The 12801-nt window shown below is 42.6% G+C and overlaps 1 protein-coding gene across 4 annotated transcripts; it reads right to left on the bottom strand.

Annotated features, from left to right (window-relative positions):
* Positions 1-1122: 1122 nt before the first annotated feature.
* tmem68 (transmembrane protein 68) lies at positions 1123-12604 on the bottom strand. Of its 4 annotated transcripts, none has more exons than XR_014272814.1 (10): positions 12419-12603; positions 11958-12100; positions 10975-11145; positions 8070-8169; positions 6864-7031; positions 5951-6144; positions 5291-5351; positions 4761-4900; positions 3045-3227; positions 1123-2159 (listed from the first exon to the last, which is right to left on the bottom strand). XR_014272814.1 is itself a non-coding variant. In XM_082514055.1 (9 exons), the coding sequence occupies exons 2-9, from the start codon at positions 12009-12011 to the stop codon at positions 3123-3125; spliced, it is 993 nt and encodes a 330-aa protein (XP_082370181.1). In that variant the 5' UTR covers positions 12012-12097; positions 12419-12604; the 3' UTR covers positions 1123-3122. The 4 variants fall into 4 exon arrangements, 2 of the variants coding, with proteins under 2 accessions (XP_082370181.1, XP_082370180.1); XR_014272815.1 differs by having other exon boundaries at positions 1123-1964; positions 2073-3227; XM_082514055.1 differs by having other exon boundaries at positions 1123-3227; positions 11958-12097; positions 12419-12604.
* Between the last annotated feature and the right edge of the window lie 197 nt (positions 12605-12801).

The raw sequence follows: 12801 nt of genomic DNA on the forward strand, positions 1-12801 counted from the left end.
AAATCAAATCACCATCACAGGCTATCGATGTTACACAACTAACCTCCTAACCCAAGGGGCTGGACAGCACAGGACGGGCTGCTGTGTGCAGAGTTGCTCGGATTCATTGCAACTAAGATATGGCAAAAGACATAATCAAAAATCTCCAACACTTCCACGTGTCTAAATGTATGTCTGGCTCATCTTTTGAGCCAACCTACCTTGAGAAGTGCTCGCACTGCAGCAGATGGATGCACAAAGTTATCAAAGTATTTCCAAGTGTGAAGAATCATCAAGAGATTCAAAGAGAGCCACACAGTACAGAACAAGCCCGGCAGAGGCAGGGAACCAAAGAGTCACTCGAAGCCTGCACAGAAAAGGTTGCACACAATGAAAATCAGCCAACCAGAGATGGATTATGCAGACAGGAAGCACGTCCTCTCAGATGAAACTAGCTCTCTTTGGCCATGTTTGCAGAAAGAACATCAGGGGGGCTGATGATATTGATCCTGGTAGTTTTTGTTGAAATTATTTTTTTGTTTGTAAAGTTAAAATAATGTAAGCATCAAAAACTCTGTTTACATTCCTGTATGTTTTCTTCTTTACAAGCACGGGTGCAGTAATTAGGCCTCGATGTTGTGTTATGAACTTGGATGTGGGGGTGGGGGATTCCTGGTGTGAGCAGTGACTGATGTGGGTTTCAAAGCCCTCTGTTGGAGCCACAGGAAAATGTTTTGCTTGTGATGCTAAAAGTTGTGTTTACCCTTTAGGAGAAAGCTTTGTGTCATTGCCGAGGGAAACCCGTGTGGACTGGATGCTCCCATCTGGAACTGCTGCTGCTCCTGCACAGATTATGCTGTGGACCTTTTTGTAGGACTCTAACCTAACAGGTAACTAAAAGCTGGGAGTAAAGTAGGAGGGATACTCCTGCTGAGGTGAGCAGCTCATTATGCTCATGCCTTGTTTTAAGTCACAGATCGCCGTGCTGATGCATGCACTGCTTTTCCCGCCACTCACTGTAGAGCAACAACTAGTTTCATAGTAATTTGCCTCTTTATTGATCTTGTAATAAAAAACATAAATCCATCGTCTGACTCTCTGTGCTATGAACTACTCATTCCTCAAATAACAAACAAAGCAACATCTCAGTAAAGACATTTATTAACAGGCTGGAGTAGCTCTCAGTATTTAAAAGTTTAACACATACTTTACACTGTCAAACATTAAAAATACATGTTAGACCTCAACACTAGTGACATGGAAAAAGGCAACCAGTGTGCAGACATTAATGCTCCAGTGAGACATGTCTCTGAGCTGGCAGTGACACCAGTGTGACAAAAGATCTGCTGAATCACAATATTCACATGTTTAGATATTGAAAAATACAGCAACCACAAACACACAAACTGTAACTGCATCTCCAAACCACAACCAAATTTGAATTTACGTTACAAATGATTAGTTAATAACAAAGCAGCTAAGAGCCCGGGGTAAAACTGATATCACCAAACTGACATGCAGTGTGCACACTGATATGACCAACAGAGGCTGTTTTTAGCAATGTTGCATTTGTTACAGCAACAATCAAACACCGTCATGTTCAACATCATCGTCTTTAAACACTTTGTTTTCTCATGATCAGTCATTGCTTTGGAACTTTCTTACTCCATCTTTGGGAAGCCGTCAGTTTCACCTTCTGAGTCAGAATTCAAATGTCTACTTTTGTGCAATCAGAAGTCCCAGATAACATATTTGTTGTCTCAATACTAAACAGTGAAAATCAGCTGGTCACCATTGATCTCCAGTTTCAGAAAAACCTTTTTGCTCTTGTGTGTGAAGACAAAAATGAGCAACATAAAAATCCACACTGTGGCGTTTACATGTCATTTGTTAGGCCCCATAAATCCAGGCCTGGACATCGGGCGCTCGCCCTCCACACGGATCCCCGATTTGTCATTTCCTGTGAGGTCATCCAGCACCAAGACCTATTTTCCCATTAACGTTTTTGGGGAATTAAATCATTAGGGCTTTGTTTTTTTTAACTATTCTATTTAAAATTGAATAATAATAATAATACAAAGAAAATACTGTACCAGCCTTAGTAAGAAACTAAGAACTCTTTCCTTGCGTCCTTTCTTTGTATATCCAGACTCGCCTGTAGCTAGTAGTGTTCAGCTGTACTGAAACATAAAAAACAACACAGCTTTCCTCAAAGAGCTGCATGTTACTGTGGATCCTTTCCATCTCTATACGTTACAGCAGCGGTCCCCAACCCCCGGGCCTCGGACCGGTGCCGGTCCGTGAGTCGTTTGGTACCGGGCCGCGAGAGTTGAGGCTCAGGTGTGAAATGTCTGGTTTTCAGGGTCTTTATCGGTTTTCAGCGTTATTTTGTTATCATTAACTGGGTTTTCCTGGGTCTTTTCACCTGTGTTATGAATAAATCTTCTTTTTTTCGGTACCGGTACTAGTTTTATTTTGTTGTATTTATCCGCGACACCTTAAATAGTGTTGGGCATAAACCGGTCCGTGGTGCAAAAAAGGTTGGAGACCGCTGCGTGACAGGACATCCTGCAGTACCTGAGTGTTTGAGAACGATACAGTACTTCAGTGGTTGGTGGACGTAGTGAAACATTAATGTTCAGCTTTTCTTGTCATCATAAAGCACCCACCCATACCTTTTCTATAAGAAATATTGATTGATTGGTCTAAACTAATCACCGATCAACTCAAAAGGCATCGACAACAAAACACATTTATTAAAAATCATTATGAATCACTTGTTGATGTAAATGCACTTTTAAATAAACACATTTGCCTTTTCTTCCACACAAACACAAAAACATTACGGTCACAATAATGTGTCTGAATTCAAATAAATATTTGCTTTTCTTTCCGTCCTTTGAGAGATATTATTATGAAACCTGACTGCATCTTATAAAGTCTTAATTTCAACAGATTCGTCTCGAATACGAATATATATAAAAGGGAGTCTATGTAAACAAAAATACATATGAGAGCTGTGCAATAAAAACATCGAGGACTTCAGATGCACATCAGCACCAAACCTGTGCAGACTGCAGCCACCTGATGCGTGGGTTTGGTCACATACTGGACAGTTTGTCTCTGTTGTAGTGTCACTGATGTTAGTGGGCTTTGTATTTGGTGTGGAATCTCTCCAACAAGGCTCTCAGGATGCTCCCTGGGATTTGCTGATGTGTGTCTATCAGAGACTGGACTGCTTGCTGCACCTTCAGAGTAAAAACGCAAACAGAGATAGCGGCAGTCAAAAGGTTGACAGGAAACATCTGAGATAATGTTCTTTTCAAACTGTGTTAAAAGTCATTGTGGTTTTGATTTGAGGTATGCATATATTGTATCTGATGACACATGAGGGGGCGTTAACCCAGATGGTATAAAATATCTGCTTATGCTTTGATTAGTCGGAGATCAGCGCTGTCTGCGTACGGCGCTGGTCCCCCCACAGTTCTTTACACTCAAGGACACTGTTAAGTATCCTACCGGGGGGGGGGGGGGGGGGGGGGGGCGACACTGGACTGAGTGCCATTAAGCAGGCCTACAGAGCGACACCCCTGCCTGCTGCTCCTCAGAGTATTTATTCTTCTGACTACTTTTACTTCCTATATTTTTAAAAAGACATCTGTACTTTTTTCTTCTTGCAGTTTCAAAACCAGCTCATTACTTTTGGTTTGACAGATTTGAGGAGAGTTTTTTTTACATCACTCCGAGCCTCCAAACATCAAAGCGATTTGAGCCTGAACAGTAACACAACAGCAGTGCTGATCGTTTATGAGCGACATAATGTCGCATAAAAAGAGACGTGTGTGTGTTGTCAGGGGCTGAAGTGGGCCGGTGTTGTTCTTTATTTCATTTCTTTCTTTTTTTGGAACAACACTGGAACGGCCACAGCTGTCCAGAAGTTGTGGCTGCGGTGTTTCGACATCTATCCAGTCAAGGTTCAGATGCTGGATTTCACAGGGAGAGAAAAGAACGAGACAACTTCACTCAGAGGTGGAGGAAGATGAGAAAGACGGGGCAGGAGAGGAAGAGGAGAGGCTAGATTTAAAGGTAAGGACTGCTCACTGAGGGTAAAGCTTACATGTACGTCCTCGTGTATTTCAAGCAGACATCATGTTTGTTCATATTGTGAAACCTGCTGCTGACGTAGACTAACTGTGTTATTTAAAGACCAACGAGCCAAGACAGCGGAGCGAAAGATTAACAAGATTAGTGGGCAGTAGATCAAGTTTGACTTTAACTTACTAACAACTGAAGACATTTGAATTATTATAGCAAGTTCAAAACCGAGACGATGACAGTTGAATATGAGAAAATCTGCTGGTGCAGTCTTCCCACGCCTGTCTCCATTTCTCCGCTTGGCTCGACCCAGAGTTAGTTAGCAGCTACAGGCCAAGCTGGGAACACTAAGCCTTATCCAGAGGTCTCTGTACGGAGCCGCGGACCTGCTGCTTTGGTGTTGAACAGGTGGACTCTGTCTCTACCTTCAGCTTTCTGAGCAGCCACATCTGCGCCCAGCAGCAGCTGCACTTCCTCCGTGTCCTGAGGAGGAAGAACCTGGACCAGGAGGTGGTCACATCCATACCTACATCCAAGTTTGAATGACCAACCGAGTACCCAGAGTAGATCACACAGGGAGAAATGGAAAGTCCACAGAGTAAGGCTCTGAGAAGGTCCAGGACCTTGCAGTGCAAACCAAAGCACTGCCATGCTGTTAGAGTGAAAGGAAGCAAACGCTTACTCACTTTCTGTGCTAGTTCAGCAGCATTTATGTTGGGGTCATATGGGATGGGATCCCCAAGGAAGGTTCGAAACTTCACAGGAAATCCACCATAAACAGGAGCTATAGGGAGACGAAATCTGTCATAGACCCAGCGGAAAAATCCTGGATAGACACATCAGAGAAAGAGCGTGTTCGATACGAGCTCAGACAGCAGTGCTTTGTTACAGAAACAAAATGTATGAAAATACATTATTACACAGGACAGTATCATTATTGTGATCAAGCCCCGCTGAGCTCCACAGTGTTGTTCTAGGTTAACGAAGGCTTTAACTCAGACGCACTTACTTTGATTCCCTGAACCTGAACTCTACAACAGAACACAGACTTTCAGTCTTTTTCAATGATAGGTTGCAAATATGTGCTGTGCTCCCTTGAACATGTGTCCCCAACCCCGGGAACAGACTGGCTCACATCCTGAAACTGAAACACTCCTGGGGTGATGCGAGACACCAGCAGTTTTCCTGGAGTAATACTGTAAGTGTCAAAACTTACTGAGCGTTCCCAGAGATCTGAAGCCTTCCCGCACATTCTGAGTAAACATTGGAATTACTGGCTGAAAAACAGAGAGTGCAACACAAAGATGATCAGAGAGACGGTACTACCACAGCATCATTATCATTAAATGTTAGAAATGTAAAATATTTTATTAGAATTGATATATATATAGTTGTAATGAGATGGCTGTTCATAAACACATTAATAACAGAAATCGATTTTTCTTTCTAAGCTACATGTTTATTGTACAAGAGCAAAGCAATCTGTCACTGTTAGCTGTACGATGAACAGTTCACAGATATGCATGTATTTGCAAACAAGAGTGTACAGAATTTAAAATCCCTCTCCTCACAATAATCAGCCCCCACCCCATCTTAATGACCTCATAGTACCGTATCACCCCGTTAGAGCACTTCACTCTCAGGCTGTTGGTTTACTTGTAGTTCCTAAAGTATTTAAAAGCAGCGTGGGAGGCAGAGCCTTCAGCTTCCAGTTTGTTAGTTTTGTTTGTCAGTGATAAAGTATTAAAATAATGTGACAGTCACATTTTGTAAGTTTAGTTTCACTTGTATCAAATAGGGCAGGAATGTACTGCTGTTGATGGTTCAAAAACATTACTGTGCTGAAATGTGACTAAATTAGACTGAAACAACGCACCGCTCGAGAATCAATGGCGACCTGGGCAAAGCCTTTCCGTTCGCCCCAGAGGAGAGGGTAGGTCTCATCACTAAACAGAGCTTCCCGCACTCCTCCCGGAGAAATCGCCAACAGGTGACCGTTCTTCAGAGCTCGAACACACTCCTCCTGAGGACCATGGATCACACTGAACACCTCCAAGAGCAATTTGAAACCTACAGTAATGAGACAAGACGACAGAGTAAGGAACAGACGGTCGCAGGTAATCACCAATACTTTACCATACTGTGCCCATGTTTCCCCAGTGCATCCAATGAGTGGGAATGTTAGATAAAAATACAAATGTCACAGTATTTTTGTAGCTAGCGTGACCCAGAGTACTGAAAGTCTGAGGTATAAAAGGCCAACAGCAATGAAGATAGCAGTCTCTGTCTGTGGCGCTCCTGTGTTGCACATCAGCCAATCACAAAGGACCACCTAGTCCAGCGATGCAAACATCACATTTCCACCTGTGGTTCTGTGTGAGCCAACACACCTTCAATGCATGTCATGTAAGACTGACTAATAATCATTTGCTCGTGTTGACGTCTTTAGTGCAGGTTGTTATTTACGTAACAGCTTCAGACCTCGGTTGGAAAAACACATATTTTATCTCCATCATTTCTTCCTCTTCTCGATCTGCAAAGATTCTGGTGATAGCTAACATAGTTTCTTTCTTTGTATGTTGAATGAAATTTTTCTATTAAGAAAATGATGTGATTTGGGTTGTTTGTTTGTTTTCAGCGAAAAAATAAAACCAAAACTGAGTGAATATCCTACAAGTGGTTTCGTGGTTTAAGAGCATCTGGAGAAGAATGATGACACAGTCGTTCTGGGAAAGTGTTTAGTGTGTGCTCCGTGTTAACGTTTGCACATGGGTCGGTGTGTACAGTACCTGGGATCTTAAAGAGGAAGTGGTCGGCTACGGAGTGGCAGGTCCGTCCCTTCTGAATGATAACGTGAGCGAGGAAGTAGTAGTAGTCGACTGGAATGGCTCCGTGATAGTACACGATCAGAGCTGGTCCTTCATCGGGAATCTTTTCCATACCATGAACCTCATACCCTAGCACACAGATAGCATTAGGGATCAATCAATTATGCATAGATGGTGCTGCATTAGACACTTAGAACTTTATTGTCATCTTCAGAGTTTTTGATTGGTGGAGAGGTTTCACCACTGCAAGGCGATTCTTCAGTCCTAAAACACCTGATGGAGTCTCTCAGGTGAGGGTTGGTGACCCACTATTAATCACACGAGTCATTGCGTGAGCCGAGGTATCGACCAGGGTGTGGTCTATTATGCCCCACCCTGCTATCATGTGAGTTATTGAGGTCGTATGAGCCAAGGACAGGACTCATCCAGAAAGGGATCATCTGCAAAGCCACCGCGTGGCCTCAACATCGGCTGTTCACAGCGTCTCACAGCGATGGTGAGTCAACTGCTGTGTCTATATTCCAAAATTCAAACACTGGTAACCTGAACAGACTGTATGTGTACAGCTGTGCTTGTCCTGTTAAGATGGCTGAACATTTGCAGAGTGGTTGTTTGCTCTCGCTTCTACACACAGAGCATACACTACATCAGGGGTGGGCAACTCCAGGCCTCGAGTGCCGGTGTCCTGCAGGTTTTAGATCCCACCCTGGGTTAACACACCTGAATCACATGATTAGTTCATTAGCAGGCCTCTGGAGAACTTCAGAAATGCTGAGGAGTCATTTAGCCCTTTAAATCAGCTGTGATGGATCACGGACACATCTAAAACCTGCAGGACACCAGCACTCCAGGCCTGGAGTTGCCTAACCCTGCACTACATGGTTTAGCCTGTGTTTGGGTGTTTTGTTCTCGGGATTCACGAGGACAGAAAGCGAAACCTGCAGTTTGATGTCAAGTCCACGAGAGGCTACACGAAGCTCTCCATCAGCTGTTAGCACTGACTGTTGGATGAGGGGTGACAAACCAAACAAACCAAACAAACTTTTCAAGCACGACTGAGAACTCATACACATGTACAGTGCTGGCTTTAACCAAATGGAGGCTGTTACTGATAGCAGTGGATGTAGAGCACTGTGTCATCGTAAATCAAGGACCTTGGTGTCCTACCATGCCAGATGGCTCCGTGTCCGTCCCACAGAGTAGCTAAGGTCTTCCTGGCTCCGTCCCACAGGTTGTTACAGTAAGCTTCTTTCAGCTGATTCTTCCTCTGGTAGAAGAAATAAGCAGAACTTTATCACCTGCTCACGCTTTCAGGAGATCATCAATATTCACTTTTTATAACGTGAGTTATAGGACTCTACCACCATGGCCTGTATGTATGCTCACCACACCCCACTGATAAAGACAAAGCATGCTGAAGTACATTTAAAATTTGCTGAACAACAGTCAGACAAGCCTGGGAAATGGTGGGAAAATGCTAATAGTTTCTCCATACAGGACGTGGTCTGAAGCTGTCATTATCAACTTTTATACAAAGTATTAAATAAATTTCCCTGTGGCATTTTCCATTATTACACATTACTTAATTATAGACATCAATGGTTGGATTTATTTGCATGTGTGGATTGGATGGGTAGTTACTGACAACCCAGTCAAGACTTCCTGTTGGGAAGAATTTGATGCCAATTTGATGTAAATAGTTTTGGGTTTTTTAAGACCAGACCAGCAGTATTTATACTGTAAAAAGCTAGAAACCCATCCGGTAATTACAGGCAACCTATTACTTAACAAATTTCACCAAATGTTTTTCATGAAGTTCTTTTCTTTTCCCTATTTTGTCACCACTGACGCGTCTGGTGCAAATATCTCATAAATAGGAGGCATGCAGGTTCACTGAGTAAAACATCATGCCTCTGTCACATGACACAGGATCCACAGTGCCTATACATAATAAAGGAAAGTGTCTTTATGGTTCAGATGTTGCTCAGAAGAAGATGATTTAAAAGTGTATTAGTCCACAGGCATGAAAGGAACTGTTACGAATTAGCCCATAAAAAGTAACAAAGGTTTTTAGTTAACAGTCTTTTCGAATAAACAATTTTTTTTGAGTAAAAATAAAAAATAATGGCATGCCAGCTTTGTTTTTATAGGACAAACCTTACGGGATCAACTCCTAAAAGCTTAACAGTGAACAAAACACTTCCAAACTTTGAGAAAACCAGTGTGGTTGTTACAATAAACACAGTATTTTTTTCTCAGGATGCTTTACTTTATAAATTCATTTCTGCTGAGCAGCTGAAACAGCTTCATGAGTGTTAAAGAACTTTTCTGAAGCACATTGCTCTTCACCATCACAGCTTGCTGTCTTTAAGAGTGTCAGTATTTTTCTTTTGATGTTTGTGGGGCAATTTCTCCACAACTTGTGTTGATCACAATTATTGACAGGCTGGTATAATAAGTGGGTCTGAAACTGTGCAGGGCTTCTCTGCATCAGCTCACTGCATAGCACTATCGACATGTGGGGATACCCAAGTTGGCCAGCAGGTGTCACTGTGGAGAGAGGTTTCAGATTGTTTCAAAACTTCGATACAATTTTGGCACAAATGCTTTGAATGTTTCACAAAGCCTTGCTTTCCCAACATCCCCGTCCCCAGTCGGACTGGGAGTGACGTGTTTGGCCACATGGTCTCCTGATTGGCTGTCTGAGTGTCATTCAAAGACGATGTGCGTTTTACAGATCATTGGGAAAAAAACAGTAAGTAGAGTTTCAGTCTAACACGTCTCTCTGCAACAAAGACAAACGAAGAGACAGCAACATCACAAGTGTAACAACCTGCCTGACTGTCAGAAATGTGATGTCGGGTGAGCAGGCCAGCATATGCTGTGTGGCCCCAGAGCAGCGGCCCTTTGCTGCGTGTCTTCCCCTTATTACTTATCTAAAGTAGTGTTGATTCTAATTTGTGCATCCAATTTTTATTTCTTAAAGTAATGAAAGATGTATGCTGTACAATCTTTCCAAACCTGGAAAAAGAACAGTTCAAAGAAATCCTTACTTTTAAGCAAAGTGTGTAATATGTGCAATAATGACGTTTCTGGAGTAATGACCCCACCACTGATCACAACAAACACCTCCAGGGTGCACAAACATTTGACCATGCATGGATTTAATGTCTGTGACATACTGCTTAGAGATGATCTCAATGACAATTGATTATGGAACTGGATTTGCTAAATTCTTATCAATTCCCATCCCTACTTAGGCCTCATATATAAAACTATAAAATACAAACTCAATACTTTGAATCAACTTCAATCAATGCCTGGTTTATTTTTTATAAAATAACAAGTGAGCAGGCCTCACCTGTCCATGGAACTACTTGCCAGTCAACTGTCCTATTGATGTTGAACCTCTAAAACCAGGGAACTATGTAAAAAAATAGCTGTGAACTCCTTTATTTAAATCTGAAAGTTTCAATCAGACAGTCCTACAAACACTGCGCAGATGTCAGAAGCTACTAAAATGGTGTTTTTGTCCCAAACATTATGGAGGGAGCTGCAGATGATAACTAAACAGTGAAGGTCCTTTTATTTGTGTGACTGCGAGTGTAAGCATCATCATCATCATCATCATTTATTTATATAGCACTTTAAAAACACACCTGTTAGACCAACGTGCGGTACAATACTAATATGCACATAGTAATAGACATAGCAATAAAGTTAAAAAACAATAAAAAAAAAATAATGAAAATAAAATAAAATAAAATAAAAATGTCAGTTACCCACAGAGTTAAAAGCCAGGGAATAAAAATAGGTTTTTAATAAAGACTTAAAAACTGGCACTGATGCAGCCTGTCTAATATGGAGAGGAAGGTTATTCCAAAGCATCGGCACGGCAACAGAGAACGCTCGGTCTCCTCTAAGTTTCAGCCGTGACTTTGGGACCGAAAGCAGCAACTGCTCAGCTGACCGAAGGGAACGAGTGGGGACGTGGGGCTTCAACAAATCAGACAAATAAACAGGTGCCAGACCATTTAGAGATTTAAAAGCCAATAAAGCACTGTTTACTTACCTTGTAGACATGAAGGAAGAGTATAGAGAGGTAAAGGAAGATAACGATGAGGAAAGGCACGATGAAGACGATGGCTAGGGGTGTGAAGACCCACAACAGGTATTCCAAGACACTCAGATAGTCCTCTTGATCAAGACCCGCCCATTCCTCCCATGCATGAAACAAACACACCTGTCGACCAGGACCAGAACGTCAATACTAACATCCCTCACTTTGGTCCAGGTGAAAACATCTCAGTAATTACTGGATGGGTAACTTTAAAATACGTAACACATTCTTGTTTGTATCAGCAGTGGTTAACTGTGTTATGTAACATCACAGTTGGACATAAAATACCACTGTGGGAGAATCTAGAGTTTCTAAGCGACGGACACCATAGAAGCTCCTTTCAATGCTTAACATGTGACGCAGTGATAGTATAACACTCTTACTAATACCAGGTCAGATCGTAATAACAACTACGGTCCAGGACAAATGATCTACATTTAAATTTAGAACGGCGTGAGGCCCACGATCTGAACGCCTCCTCTGTGGAGGAGTGGGCCTCAAAGAGGGCTGGAGAGACATCCCATCATGCACACTGTGGGACTTATTATCCACTTGTTGCCAACATATTGTGAAAAATCCATCCATGCATCTTTTTCCGCTTCTCCTTGAGGCGGGCTGGAGCCTATCCCAGCTGTGTAAGGGCAAGAGGCAGGGTACACCTGGACAGGTCGCTAGTCTGTCGCAGGGCCAACACTATGGGCGATTTAGACTCACCAATCTCTTTGGACTGTGGGAGGAAGGTCCCGGAGAGAACATGCAAACAGAAAGATCTGATGGTGCAGCAGTGTTAACCCTCCGTTATGGACAGTGTTATTGTATTATGTGCATCTTCAAATAAAGTCATGCATGAACACCAAAGCTGATGTTAAATAAATAATACATTTCTTTCTAGGTGAGCTCGATTTCATTATCAAGTCCTTGGACAGGATGCATACCAAGACAGAGAGCGTGTCCTCCGCGCCCGTCAGACATGACTGGTTGCCTGACATAGTGCTCTGCTCTCAGCCACGAGAACTCCAGCTCAGCCGACTGACGCTCCGATCAGGTCTCAGGCAGACTGCATAGAGAACACCTGCTGCTACATAGAAAGGAGGTAAAGGAGGACGCAGTGGATTACGCAGACTCCAATTTCTAGTAAACACCAGCAGCTTTTTAAAACCAACTAAACTGACAGCAACTTTACATAGCATTAGTATCTAGAACAGCACCACAGTGTTACTGGAATAGGAAGAGGCTACATTTGATCAGCAAAATGACAACAGCGAGCTGGGGCTACGGTATAATAACTGACTGTGAGCTAAGTCTCATTGAAGGAGCTGGAAAATCTGACATTTCTCAAGAAACCTCTAATTCTAAGAGCCAACTCCCCGGTTACAGACATAAAAACGGTACCTACCGACTGCTTACTCGGTAAAGCGTGCCATTAAACTGTAGCACGACATTCAATATTACACTAGCAAAACCTATGCTTCTTAGAGCTACCAACTATCCTGTCCATCAACCCGGAACGTCGTCGGGCGAACACAGAGTCGCAGATTTCTATCCTAAAACTGCCGATGAAGAGCTCTACTCGCGAACAAGGAAGAGTTTCCGGGTCGACTCGTCGCTTCAAAATAAAAACAAAACTAATTGCACCTGCTTTCAAACAGTAACTATATACAGTCATAGTTTTGAGAATATAACCCTCAAAAGTAAAAGTGGAAATGTCAAAATGGTAAATGGCCTGCATTTGTATAGCGCTTTTCTAGTCCCTAAGGACCCCAAAGCGCTTCACACTAC

This window comes from Aulonocara stuartgranti (assembly GCF_965226115.1).
Source record: "Aulonocara stuartgranti genome assembly, chromosome: 18".
In the NCBI taxonomy this organism is placed as follows: domain Eukaryota; kingdom Metazoa; phylum Chordata; class Actinopteri; order Cichliformes; family Cichlidae; genus Aulonocara; species Aulonocara stuartgranti.

Excerpts from the sequence above, each read along its gene's own strand:
- tmem68 (XM_082514055.1), bottom strand. The coding sequence starts at position 12,011 with ATGTCAGGCAACCAGTCATGTCTGACGGGCGCGGAGGACACGCTCTCT. Across the intron at positions 8,170-10,974 it reads TCTTCCTTCATGTCTACAAG|AGGAAGAATCAGCTGAAAGA; the intron begins GTAAGTAAACAG and ends TTCTTCTACCAG. Across the intron at positions 4,901-5,290 it reads CAGATCTCTGGGAACGCTCA|GATTTTTCCGCTGGGTCTAT; the intron begins GTAAGTTTTGAC and ends GTGTCTATCCAG.